General features: G+C 28.2%; 1 protein-coding gene across 1 annotated transcript; it reads left to right on the top strand.

Moving 5' to 3' along the window:
- Positions 1 to 10,464: 10,464 nt before the first annotated feature.
- On the top strand, positions 10,465 to 12,976 carry LOC137829694 (uncharacterized). The gene is made up of 8 exons (XM_068636576.1): positions 10,465 to 10,597; positions 10,803 to 11,237; positions 11,396 to 11,479; positions 11,597 to 11,737; positions 11,836 to 11,901; positions 12,197 to 12,262; positions 12,403 to 12,462; positions 12,605 to 12,976. The coding sequence occupies exons 2-8, from the start codon at positions 10,803 to 10,805 to the stop codon at positions 12,794 to 12,796; spliced, it is 1,044 nt and encodes a 347-aa protein (XP_068492677.1). The 5' UTR covers positions 10,465 to 10,597; the 3' UTR covers positions 12,797 to 12,976.
- The last annotated feature ends 560 nt before the right edge of the window (positions 12,977 to 13,536 follow it).

The raw sequence follows: 13,536 nt of genomic DNA, 5'->3' as shown, positions 1-13,536 counted from the left end.
TTGTGTTACTTTGATTCTCATATTTTATGCCTCACATGATGGCAGGTGTCCTTGGAGTGCAAGTAATGGACCGGGCCACGCATCTCATCAAGGCAAATGCTTCCTACACCCAATTATTTTTAACCTGCATCCAACATATTTTTTAATTTCCAAAAATGTCTTTTATTCTGGAAATAAAAATCTAAAATTGAAAATAATATATTTTGAAAAAATAAATCCGGAAGAGATTATTGAGTTTTGAAAATAAAAATCTGAAAATTAAAATTAAAATTATATTTCAGACAAAAAAATCTAGAATTGAAAATAATACATTCCAAAAAAAATTTGAAAGAGAGATTATTGTGTTTCAGAAATGAAAATTCAAACACAAAAATGCAAAACACATTCTGGATAAAAAAATCTGTAATACAAAAAATTCATTCCAAAAAAAAAATCCAATAGAATGTATTTTTATATTCACCTCATTCTGAAATCGGATGCAGGAAGCAATTGCCTCAATACAATTGAGCTAAATTTTGGGGCTGTATCTTCCTCATTGCACCCTATATTTTTGACATACACCTACACGTCCATCATAGTGTAATAATAAAAATAATCTTTTAAAAATCTGTATAATGTGTTCAAGAATTTACTTTACTGATACCTTAAATTCTCCCACACCTTAAAATCAACAAAATAAAACATTAAATTATACATTTGGTGTGTTCCATTAAATTATACATTTGGTGTGTTCACTTTAAGTTGCAATCTTTTAGTATAATTTCAAGTGGTACAAAGATGAAATTTTGCACAAGTGCTTCACGTTTTTGTATTCCGAATAGGTTTTCCCAAAAAAACTGAGAAGATTTCAATTTTTTTTGTTTTTATAATATATCTTAAATTATTTGGAACAAATTAATACATAAAGAAATTTTTTAATAGAAGTGTTTCAAAATTATAATTTTTTTTATTTAATATATTTTAAAATATATCTTTCAAAATGTTTTTAAAATATGTAATTCAAAAAAAAAAATTGATACCTTCCAAAAAGTATTGTTAGAAATTGAAAGAAAATATGAGATACAAGAAACATTTGACTTATTTTGATTGTGTTTTGTTCTCCTTATTATGAACTTTCTTGGTGTTATTAATGTTTTCTTTCTTCATTAGAAGGATGGTTGAAATTGAAGATTCACACAAGAAGAAAATTGAATGTTTCCAATTAAGTTTATACACTTTAATTTGTAATTGAAAGTAAAGACACAGTTGTGAGAATGAAAAGTGTTAGTAATAAGAATGAGGGGCAAATGAGACTTTTGGTGAGTTAGTTATGGACAACCACGTAACACAGGACAAGGAAAATGAGAAGATGTGCAAATCCCAAGAAAACAGATTCACTGTTTTTTTACTTTCTTTTTCAAAACAGATTCACTTTTTTTAACTTTCTTTTTCAAAACAGATTCACTGTTTTTCTACTTTATGTTTGTTATATTAGTTAACATTGAATTTCCATTTCTAAGGATTTTTAATAGAACATAGTGATAATATCAACTTTCTAAAATTTAGAATTATACATTTTTATAATATTTTTTATTTTATTTCAAATTTAATTTATTATATTTAAAAATAAAGTTACACCTAATTATTTTGCAAAACTATTATATTTAAAAATAAAGTTACACCTAATTATATGTTTAGATTAAAAATAAAGTTACCTCCACACATACATTAGATGTTTTTTATGACTTACAATTTAATCTATACATCCCATATATGGATTTTTTATTACAACTTCAATTTTTAAAATTCGTATGTGGAAAACTTTAGGACATAGTTTGTAATTAATTATTTAAATGTATTTAATTTAATTTTTTTAATATTAAATCATATTTTATAAATTAATTACTTTATAATTAATAATTTTTAATTTTAATTCATACTTATTCTTATTCAATTAAAGTAAATATATTTTTATAATTTATTATCTTACCTAATTAATATGATTTTTTATCTACTACAAAATTTCACTTATCTTCCTTCTCTCTAGTATTTTATTTTTAATCTAAACAACTTTATTTTATATTTTTCTTCTATTTTCTTGGTTACTCTCATCCTAAATAAAGTTAAGTATAAAAAATATTAAACCATAAATTTTAAATTCAAGTTAAGATATTTGGATTAAAGTAAAAAGAATGAGAGATAAAAAAAATAGAAAAAGTTTTAAGTTGATTTGTTTGATGTAATAAATAATTTTATATTAATATATTTAGAAAATTATATTTACATAAAACTTTTAAATTAATTTGATATCAAAAATATTTTTTTAAATATAAACTAGAGTTAAAATAAATTTTAGTAAATGAAAAATTTATATTTCAAAATAAGAACATATTAAAAGAAATTAGTTTACAAAATATGAAATTTTAAATTAATTAATTAATTAATTTTGTTTTGTTTTTTATTTTAATTATATATTTTATTATAATATAAAACAAAACTATTAATAAAATATTAAATTTAATTATTTTATTTTATTTTTAATCTTTTTTTTATTTTTTTATTTATTTCCATAATATAAAATACATATATATTAATAAATTATTTTATTTTTTATTCTAATATTTATATTTTATTATACTATAAAATATTTATGGTATAATTGATGATATAAAAAAGTATACTTATAGTTATTTTTTGAATTTTTTTTATTTTTCAAATTTCTGCAATTTCGTGTAGTTACATATTTTTATTTTATTACAATATAAAATACATATTACTAAAAATTAATAACATAATTATTTCAAAATTATTAATGTTTATAATTTATATGTAATCAGCATAATTATTATTGTTTTACCAATTAAATTATGTTATAAGTATATCATTATTAAAAGTATCAGTTCAACAAATCAAAATTTTATATAATATAAATTACAAATTGAACCTATTTTAAAAAAAAAAATGAGAGAGATTGGAAAAATATTTTATAAAATCTTTACATGCTGCTAAACACATTTTTAGAGTTGGTTTTTAATAAGCATTGGAAGATCATTACAATATCGTTTTCTTGTATTGAATATTATCACCTTTTCTAATGCAGTATACAAAAATTTGAACTTTTGACTTTTTGTCAAACACAATTCTTAATAGAATGAAACATCTGGTAGAATAATTCTCATTGTAGAATGGCACAGAAGAATTATTGAATCTAAATTATATAAAATAAATATGTCAAACTCTACATTTTAAAAGAGACAAACTTTTGTGAAATAATGGTTGAGTATTTTAGAATAAACATTCAGAAAGTGTATAAAATAAACATCATTTGTATAATTTTAGATAAGATATTTAGGTAAAAGTTAATTCTAAAACTGATAATCTCAAGTAATATTTCTACCATTCCAGGTAACAAAATGGATCACTCATTTCCTTTAGGCCCCGTTTGGATCCAGGGGTAGTACTGTTGTCGACGACAGAAGTCACAACACCACCCCGTTTGGATCCATGCATTGTTGCGGGTGAGAGTGGAAGGAAAGAGAAAGGTGAGTGAATTCTGCTTCTCCTCAAAGATGAAGAGAAAGTTGCACTGTAGAGTGGAAGTGCCAAATCATCTACATGAACTTACAATGTTGCCCTTGCTTTTGTGCTGGAATCAAGAAGAACAGTGGCCCTGCATGCATGCCACATGAAACCATGAGATTCCTGACTTGGCTCAGGAATCGTTTGACCGTGTGTGAAACTGTGAAAGGTGAGTGAATGCAGTGGGTGAGGTAGGTGGGTGTGGAATGAAGCTGGCTATATAACACGAAGCATGAAGGTGGTTCCTCCATTCACAGAAAAGCAAAGAAAACGAGCCATCAGAGAGTGTAGTGTAGTGTGGTTGGAGAGATTCGTAAGCCATCATAGTTTGTGTTAGGGGCTTGAGTTACGTATAGCTTGTTCATCTCACGTCCTGGGTTCATCTCTGTGATTCATCTAGGTTCATCTGTGGGTTCGTCTGAGGTGAGAGCGTGTCTTCGAATGGTGCATAATCGATTATGGCTGAATTAGAACTGGTTAGATAATCGATTATGGTGAAGATAATCGATTAAGCAAAGTTAATAATCGATTATCTGTAAAAATTTCAAGTCAAATTCGATTATCTGAAGTGTGGAAAAAGGGTCATAATCGATTATTTATTGTCATAATCGATTATGCTTGATTTTTGCTTACTAACATAATCGATTATCCATGGATAATCGATTATCCTATGTATATAACTGAATGCATAATCGATTATGTTCTAAATTTTTTGAAATTCTGTGTTTCTTATTTTTTTTTATGTGGTTTTCTGGCACTGGTGTTCTTCATCCTATCAGTCATCCTATTGTGATGTTCTTGCTTATCTTTAGGTTTTTAAATTTTTTATGTAAAGTTATTTTTTTTATTTTTGTTTTATATTTATGTTTGGATGATTATGGTTTTGTAATATAATTTGTTTAGAATTTAGTTTAGTTAATTATGTTAAGGAGTTAGTAAATTAATGTTGGTTGTAATATAATTTGTTTAGACTTTAGTTTTTAGTTTAGTTAATTATGTTAAGGAGTTAGTAAATTAATTCCTTTATTTGATTTATTGTTTATTTTTTTTAGATAGTTATAATTTTTGTAAGATTTAAAAACAATATTTATTTGTATGAAATGAATGATTTCCAGAATGGAAACAAAAAATTTGTAAAGTTTAGGTTTTTTATTATAGTAAACATAAATTATTAATGTTATAATTAAATCAAATAAAAAAATGATGTAGTGATTAAAGAAAACTGAAAAAGTTTAGTTAAATATTATTTATAAGAGAATAAATTTATTTATTTAAAATGATTGGAAAAAATTATTAATATTATCATTAAAACTATTAAAAAAAATGTTTTAGTTATTTTTGTTATAAGATTTAATTGTTTATAAGAAAAAAATTAATGTTTTTAAAATGAATATTTTTACAATTGAAAATAGAAATATTTGTAATTTGTAGGTTTTTTAAAAAGTAATTGATATTTTAGAAGTTGTATTTTTAATTGATATTTTAATAATAAATGTACAAAGTAATTATTTATTTAAAAATGAATTGTTTACAAAAAAAATTTACAAAATTTAATTTAGACAGAATGAAATTCAAAATTTTAAAAATATTTTTATAGGGTTTTCATTTTTTAGATTTAACATAATTTATTAATGTTATAATTAAAAACATTATAAAAATGTTGTAGTAATTAAAAAAAACAGTCAAAGTTTTGAGTAAAAATATGATTTTGACTTAATTTTTTTTAATTTGTATTTCACATTAATTATTGGTGTTAGAATTAAATGTTATAAAAAAAGTTATAGTAATTTAAAAAGTCAGAAAAACTTTATAGAAGACATAATAATGTTAATTAGAAAAAGAAAAGACATTCCCAGTAATAACATTTGAATCCTTCTTGTGGAGACCTTCAAACGATTTTCTAGAAGACTTATCTTATTCTGTTGTATGATAATAATTTCATCTTTTTCATCGCACCATTTGAAAAAATTACAGCCTAGAACCATGCCACTTCTAATCTGTTTTGAAGAAAACAATAAAATTGAACAATGAATAAATTTAAAATAACATTCTTAAGTTTGTTTGAAACCTAATTGAATAAATTTTACCTTGTAGTTGGGACAACCCCAAAAATTTTTTCCAGCATTTTTTTGTGTTGTCGCTATTCTCAAAACAACAAATTGTCCACAATCACAAATAGGATCAACGAAGGCACTTGTGCTCCCAGTAGCATGGGTAAAAGTACCATGTTTTTGCACACTACAACCAGTACAACTAGATGACGACGTGTTGTGATACGCAGATATTAATGACACTTAATCAATGTTGTCGAAGTAATAAGATAGTAAAAAAGTTGCATTAAAAACAATATGATTATGTAAATAAGTAGCATAAAACCTTAACAATAACAATGTCAACGTAAAAAATAACAAACACAATTCATCAATGTTCAACATGAAACTTAGAAATAAAAATAACAATGACAATAACATAATAATAACACACTCAATGGCCTTGATGACATCGAATGTCAGCCAGAGTAACCTCCATTCTGTCCATTCGGGTATTCATCTTTTCTATGTCGGACAAAAATTGATTTAACAATTCCCTTTGAGTGGGGTTTTCCTCCTCAGGTTGACCACCTTCAACATCTTGTGCTGGCAATTCATCCTCTTCATCATCTTCTTCGTTTGCATGTTGGGGTCTACCAAGTTGCCATATGCCATTGACCTGGAATATATTTAATTTTGTCATACTTTTTTGCCAAAGTAATGATTCCAGCCTAGCATTATTGCTTGTTCATTGGACAAGTCAAAGTCATACACCTGCAAGATCCTCGTTATCAAATTTGCATATGGGAGAGACATCTTGTTATCCCGGCATTTGATGATCTGTTGCATTATGTAATGAGGCCAATTAATGCGTACATTATTCTTGATTAACCACATCATGAAAATATCTTCATTCAGCAGTTGTGCATAGTTGCTTCCTTGAGGGCACAAGATATGCATCCATGTGTAATGCAACAGTCGGTCATTCATTTTCAGACTACCGACATTTTTCAGTTTTTGACCTTCAACATCTTCACGAATCATGGACGATAATGCTAGACCTCGATCAAAATTCAGTTCCTCAGGTATCGTCCCAGGGGTTAACAAGACGTAGATGAGCAATGGTCATCCAATTTATTTCTTTAATGTGTATCATTTTTTCATAAATCTCAATGGAAAGGTGACCAGCAGGTGTGAATTTTGCATTTGTATAAAATACTCTTACCAAATCCTCATAATACGAAAGATTAATTCCAAGGAAAGGTTGTAAACCTTGCCCATTTAGAAGATTTTGGAATTCAAATCCTGGACCAGCAAAAAAGGAGTATGCATCACTTTTGGTGGTAATACTGCTCTTGCGTGAAAGTTCTTTTCAAAAACCACCATTTGACGCCTGGTACTGAAGTATCTTGAATAATCAAGAACTTCTGGAATCCTCGTTGGTGGAGGAGGAACGTCAACATCTTCTGCTGGAGATTTACCCTTACGGGTTCTGTTTGTGGGATGATGATGTCATCTATAATGCAATTACTACAATAAATAACTAAACAGAAGTTAACATAATATCATAAAGCAATAATGCAAGTTCAAAAACCAAAATATTACATTGCTAATGAAAGTAGAAGTTCACAAAGCAAAATATTACATGTCCAATAACTAACACAGACAGTCAAATATTACATGCCCATGCGAATAATGTGACGAGATTGTTCAGTGTGAACCAAGTACTCCATCAATTCTTGTCTGCGACGCTCTTTTTGTGGTTGGGACTGACTGATACAGTTGCTTGTAGTAGGTATTGTGCGTAACAATTTCAATCCTAAAATAAACTTTTTCTGACTTTTTAAATTACTATAACATTTTTTTTTAACATTTAATTCTAACACCAATAATTTATGTGAAATACAAATTAAAAAAAAAAAACTCAAAATGATATTTCTACTTTAAACTTTTACTGTTATTTTTAATTAATACAACATTTTTATAATGTTTTTTATTATAACATTAATAAATTATGTTTAATCTAAAAAATAAAACCCTATCAAAATATTTTTAAAATTTTTAATTCCATTCTGTCAAAATAATTTTTTTAAAATCTGTTTAATAAACAATTCATTTTGAAATAAATAATTACTTTCTACATTTATAATTAAAATATCAATTAAAAATAGCACTTCTAAAATATCAATTACTTTTTAAAAAATCTACAAATTAAAAATTTCTATTTGTAAAAATATTCATTTTAAATACATTTATTTTTATCTTTGTAATAATTTATGTACAATCTAAAATAATATTAACTACAGATTATTAATTTTTATTTGGATTCTGTAAACTTATTTATCTTTGTAATAATTTATTATCAATCCTAAAATAAACTTTTCCTGACTTTTTAAATTACTATAACATTTTTTTTTAACATTTAATTATAACACCAATAATTTATGTGAAATACAAATTAAAAAAAATAACTCAAAATGATATTTCTACTTTAAACTTTTACTGTTATTTCTAATTAATACAACATTTTTATAATGTTTTTTATTATAACATTAATAAATTATGTTTAATCTACAAAAATAAAACCCTATCAAAATATTTTTAAAATTTTGAATTCCATTCTGTCAAAATATTTTTTTTTAAATCTGTTTCATAAACAATTCATTTTGAAATAAATAATTACTTTCTACATTTATAATTAAAATATCAATTAAAAATAACACTTCTAAAATATCAATTACTTTTTAAAAAACCTACAAATTACAAATTTCTATTTCCACTTGTAAAAATATTCATTTTAAATACATTTATTTTTTTCTTATAACAATTAAATCTTATAACAAAAATTACAAAAATATTTTTAAAATTTTGAATTTTATTCTGTCTAAAATAAATTTTGTAAATCTTTTTTATAAACAATTCATTTTTAAATAAATAATAACTTTGTACATTTCATACAAAAATTTAAAAATTCACTTCTCTTTAATCACCTAAACTTTAAAAAATTTTGTTTCCATTCTGAAAATCATTCATTTCATACAAATAAATATTTTTTTAAAATCTTACAAAAATTATAACTATCTACAAAAATTAAAACAATAAATCAAATAATAACATTAATTTACTAACTCCTTAACATAATTAACTAAACTAAAGTCTAAACAAATTATATTACAACCAACATTAATTTACCAACTCCTTAACATAATTAACTAAAATAAATTCTAAACAAATTATATTACAAAACCATAATCATCCAATCATAAATATAAAACAGAAATAAAAAAAATAACTTTACATAAAAAAAATTAAAAACATGAAGATAAGCAACAACAGCAGCACAATAGGATGACTTAGGATGAAGAACACTGCCTGAAAATCACATAAAAAAAATTAAGAAACATAGAATTCCAAAAAAATATAGAACATAATCGATTATGCTCTCAGTTATACACAGAGGATAATCGATTATCCAGGGATAATCGATTATGTTGGTAGGCAAAAATACAGCATAATCGATTATGGCACACAATAATCGATTATGGCCCTTTTTCAACACTCCAGATAATCGATTATGCCTGTAAATTTTTACAGATAATCGATTATGTTCTTTGAAAAATCGATTATCTGCCCCATTATCGATTATCTGACTGGTTCTAATTGAGGCATAATCGATTATGCACCCTTCCAGAAAAAACTCTCACCTCAGACGAACCCAGATGAACCCAGATGAATCACAAGAACAACCCCAGGACGTGAGATGAACAAGATATCCTAACAGAAACGAAGATGGCTTATAGGAATCTCTCCAACCACACTACAATGCACTCTCTGATGGCTCGGTTTCTTTGGTTTTCTGTGAATGGAGGAAGGAACTTCATGCTGTTATATAGCCAGCTTCACGCCCACCTACCTCACCCACTCACCCACTGCATTCACTCTCCTTTCACAGATTCACACAGAGTCAAACGATTCCTGAGCCAAGTCAGGAATCTCATGGCTTCATGTGACATGCATGCAGGGGGCACTGTTTCTCTTGATTCCAGCAAAAGCAAGGGTAACTTTGTAACTTGCTTCAGATGACTTGGCACTCCCACTCTACAGTGCAACTTTCTCTTCATCTTTGCGCAGATAAACAATTCACTCAACTTTCTCCTTCCTTCCACACTCACCCACAACCATGCATGGATCCAAACGGGGTGCTGTTGTGACTTCCGTCGTCGCCAACAGTGGCACCCCTGGATCCAAACGAAGCCTAAGAGTTGATCTTCGTGTTCCTCTTATTTTTCCTCCATTTCTACTCTTACAACAACTTTAGAATTTGTCTTATCTTATTCTAAGTGATTGTTAAAATGTCCCAGTCAAGTGTAAGACTCCTTAAACTAGACCATTCAACACAATAGATATAGTTTTATATAAAGTTTTAGGGAGTTATTTTGTATTTCTTTAAATGAGTTTGTTCTAGTTATCTATGTTTGTTTGATTTTTCTATCTTTGAATTTTTCATAAAATAACAAAATTATTGAAGTATGAAGTGTTAGATTGATATAACTAATATGAGTATTTCTTATTATGTTTATAATCTATCAATTATCTCTTGCATTAGAAATATTCTAAATTATGTTATTGTACTAAATGACAACTATCTTCTAGTAATTAAAATAAAGTATCCTAATCTTATTTTTTATATTTTTTTTTCATAAAGCATTATTATCCTAAATGACAACTCTCTTCTAGAAATATAATAAAACAAAATGACAACCTTCGGGAGATGTGTTTTTTCTTAGGGTACATAAAAATATTAGAAATCCGTAATTTCAAGTCAACAAATATTTAGGGGTACTTTCGGTATTTCTGTAACAAACACGGTCACCAGCAGAATCACAGTACTATTGGCAGCACTGCACAATGCACATTGCGTGAGTACGTACCTAGCCGGCAATAACAGAGCATCAGCATGCAGTGCAGAAACAGAGCACGCTCACTTTCTTACTGAAAACCCTACCGCGGTTACCCTTTCTCCTCTTCATTTCTAAAATATCTTCTTTTTTTTGTTAACAAAATCGAAACCACTATTGCTTTAGCTGTGAAAACATTGCAATATCGACACGTTCCTTGCAACCCTTTTTATTTACTGTGATCCTCTTCAGTTGGTAGTGTGAAAGTTCTTTCCTTTACCATTTTTTTTTAGTTACAGAACATGTTTACTAGCAGATGATAAAATTCTATTTCCCCCCTCTTTTGTCTAACTTGCTAGTTATGGAAGAGCAAAGTAATGAAGAGAGCCCTGTGCAACTAACATCCTGTGACACTGGGGGAACAACCAATGATGTCTCTCATTCAGCTGAGGATCATCTCATTCCCAACCCAAAATTTTTCATTGCAGCATCATCTGGAAGAAATGAGAGCCACTGGACTTGCTTTCCAAAACCATCTCATAACTATGTTGAGTATCTTTCAGAATCCTCAACTTATCTGCCAAACACTTCCACTGATTACATGATGGGAGGTAGTTATCTACCGGTTGGCAACATCAATGATGGCGACGTGGTTAATGGACCAGACAGAAATTTCTTTTACAATGATCCAGGAAAAGTCTGTGCCTTTAAGCCTATTGGTTCTTCAAGTAATGACCTTGACATTAAGAAGGTAAGCTCTTTCAATAAATATATATATATATATATATATATATATATGTGTGTGTGTGTGTGTGTGTGTATCAATTTAAGTAAATTAGTAAAGACGAATATCATAGCATAGTGGGTTTTATTTTATGTGTCCCTTGATTCCTTTATGTGCGTTTTCAGCAGGTGGGGTTTTGGAGAGCTGATGAAGGAGAGGAAGTGATTAAAGTCGAAACTGAAAGTAGTCAAAATTTTCTTTATGCTGAGGTCGGTTAATGTCTTTCCAGCATGCATGTATCACATGAAATGTGCCTACGGCATTTGTTAAAATATTTGAAAGATTCTGAAGTTTATGAAATGATTTATACTCTAATTTTGTGACAGAGTCATGCTTTATGGACAGCAGATTCTCTTGGAGAGAAGCATAATGCTTTGCATGATCCAATGGTAATGGTTGGTGCACCTGCTTTACTTCCCAAATCAGGATGCAGCTCCTCAAAAGAGAAAGCACGTGTCACTGACCGTGTAAGTAGAACCTGCCATTTGTCTCAGTAATGGCTCTTCATCTTATTCCATTCCTTTAATACAATTGGGGTTCCTCACACATGTGATTTTCAATTTAGAAACGCAGGCAACGTATCGCTGATAACCTGAAAGCCTTACACGAATTGCTTCCAAATCCAGCAGAGGTAATCTGTTGTTTATGAATAAACATTAGTCAATCAAAAGGATGTTTCTAATAGAAACTTTCTATACTATGTTGTCAATTTATCATTAGTGTGACCGAATCACCAGAAATGGTAATAAACTGTTTCTTAGTGTTTTAATTATGAATATCCCGAGACATTGTCATCATGCTTAAGTGGAAATAAAACATTCTCAGAAAGTTTTACTTTCTGTACTGTTTGGAGTTACACACTTGCATAGCGCATTCATGTAGACTGAATCTTACATTTACTTACTGAACTAAATTTTAATTTGTAGGGAAGTCAAGCGTACATACTGGACGATATTATTGACTATGTCAAATATTTACAGCTTCAAATAAAGGTACCTTTTAACTCCTAATATTCTGATTATTATTGTTGTATTACACTGTAATGTCATAAAGGACATGCATAATAGACGTTCTCCAATAAGTTGGGACTAGATAGATGATCTGCTATAACTAAGGAAGTTGTTCCTTGCAGGAACAAAGTGGAAGTAGATTGCAAGAGGAATCAACTGCTATACCACTAGTTTTTCATGAGGTATACAATTTATAGTTCATATCAGTAAATACACAGAATCACTGTGAATTCATGTGTTTGCCCAAATAGTGATGCAATCAAATAGTTCCTCATATCAGTGTCAAATGATTGAGTGCATACCCTTCTATGTTCAACATTGCAGGGTTACGGTCATTATATTGACCAACAGATGCTGAATGAACCCCTCGAAGAGATAATGGGGAAACTACTTGAAGAACATTCTGCAGCAGCTGGTCAGCTACTGGAGAGTAAGGGTCTTTTCCTGCTGCCTATGGCTTTGGTTGATGATTTGAGTGAGGCTATGCAAATGTTTGGCGAGAGTGCCCTGGTCTGATAGAAGCTTTCTTGTATTTATTTTAGTTTTCATTATGGATAATTTCTACTAGACAGTGGCAGTAGTATGGTTTTTATCTTTGTGTTACAATAACATCTATGACTTCTTCCAACGTTCAAAACTTCTGCCAACTGAATTTAGCATAGTATGATTATTGTATGAAAACCCTACTATGTTTAATGATTAAGGTAACTGCTTTCATGTCCACACAGATATCTATTTTAAGACACTGACTATATGTGGTTGAATATGGTTAAGTTCATTTGACTGTTAATTTATTGTGAGTGTAATATTCAATTCAAGGGGTATTAGAAAATGTGTTTTATGTGAAACACACACTAACTTCAACATATTAAAGCTGTAAAGAAATGGCTCATTATCCTTGAATTCAGTGCAAAATTGACTGAGTGCTGGCTATGTTTGCAGATGAACTTGCAACAATGGAAAAATCCATAAATTAACAAGTGAATAGAAACAAAAATTTCGTATATTCTTGTTAATCAAGTAGATCGCTATGGGTGACTTTAAAAGTATTATCAAATATGATATTTCATCATTTATTATATGTGATAATCTATCATTAGATGAGAATGTAAAAATAAGATATTTTAATTAAATTATTAAAATTGGTCACCATTTTACAACATTCATCAAATTGGTTCCTAAAGGGCAATTACTGCCAGCAGTTTGGTCCATGATTCATCTAGTGGAACTTTAGAGATTATACCACGTGTAATACA

Source organism: Phaseolus vulgaris, chromosome 7 (genome assembly GCF_000499845.2).
Source record: "Phaseolus vulgaris cultivar G19833 chromosome 7, P. vulgaris v2.0, whole genome shotgun sequence".
Lineage (NCBI taxonomy): Eukaryota > Viridiplantae > Streptophyta > Magnoliopsida > Fabales > Fabaceae > Phaseolus > Phaseolus vulgaris.
Note: the sequence above shows the minus strand (reverse complement) of the source record. Positions and strands in the feature narration are given on the sequence as shown.

Coding starts and splice junctions, on each gene's coding strand:
- LOC137829694 (XM_068636576.1), top strand. CDS start 10,803: ATGATAAAATTCTATTTCCCCCCTCTTTTGTCTAACTTGCTAGTTATG. Junction 11,238..11,395: donor ATGACCTTGACATTAAGAAG/GTAAGCTCTTTC, acceptor GTGCGTTTTCAG/CAGGTGGGGTTTTGGAGAGC. Junction 11,738..11,835: donor AAGCACGTGTCACTGACCGT/GTAAGTAGAACC, acceptor TTTTCAATTTAG/AAACGCAGGCAACGTATCGC.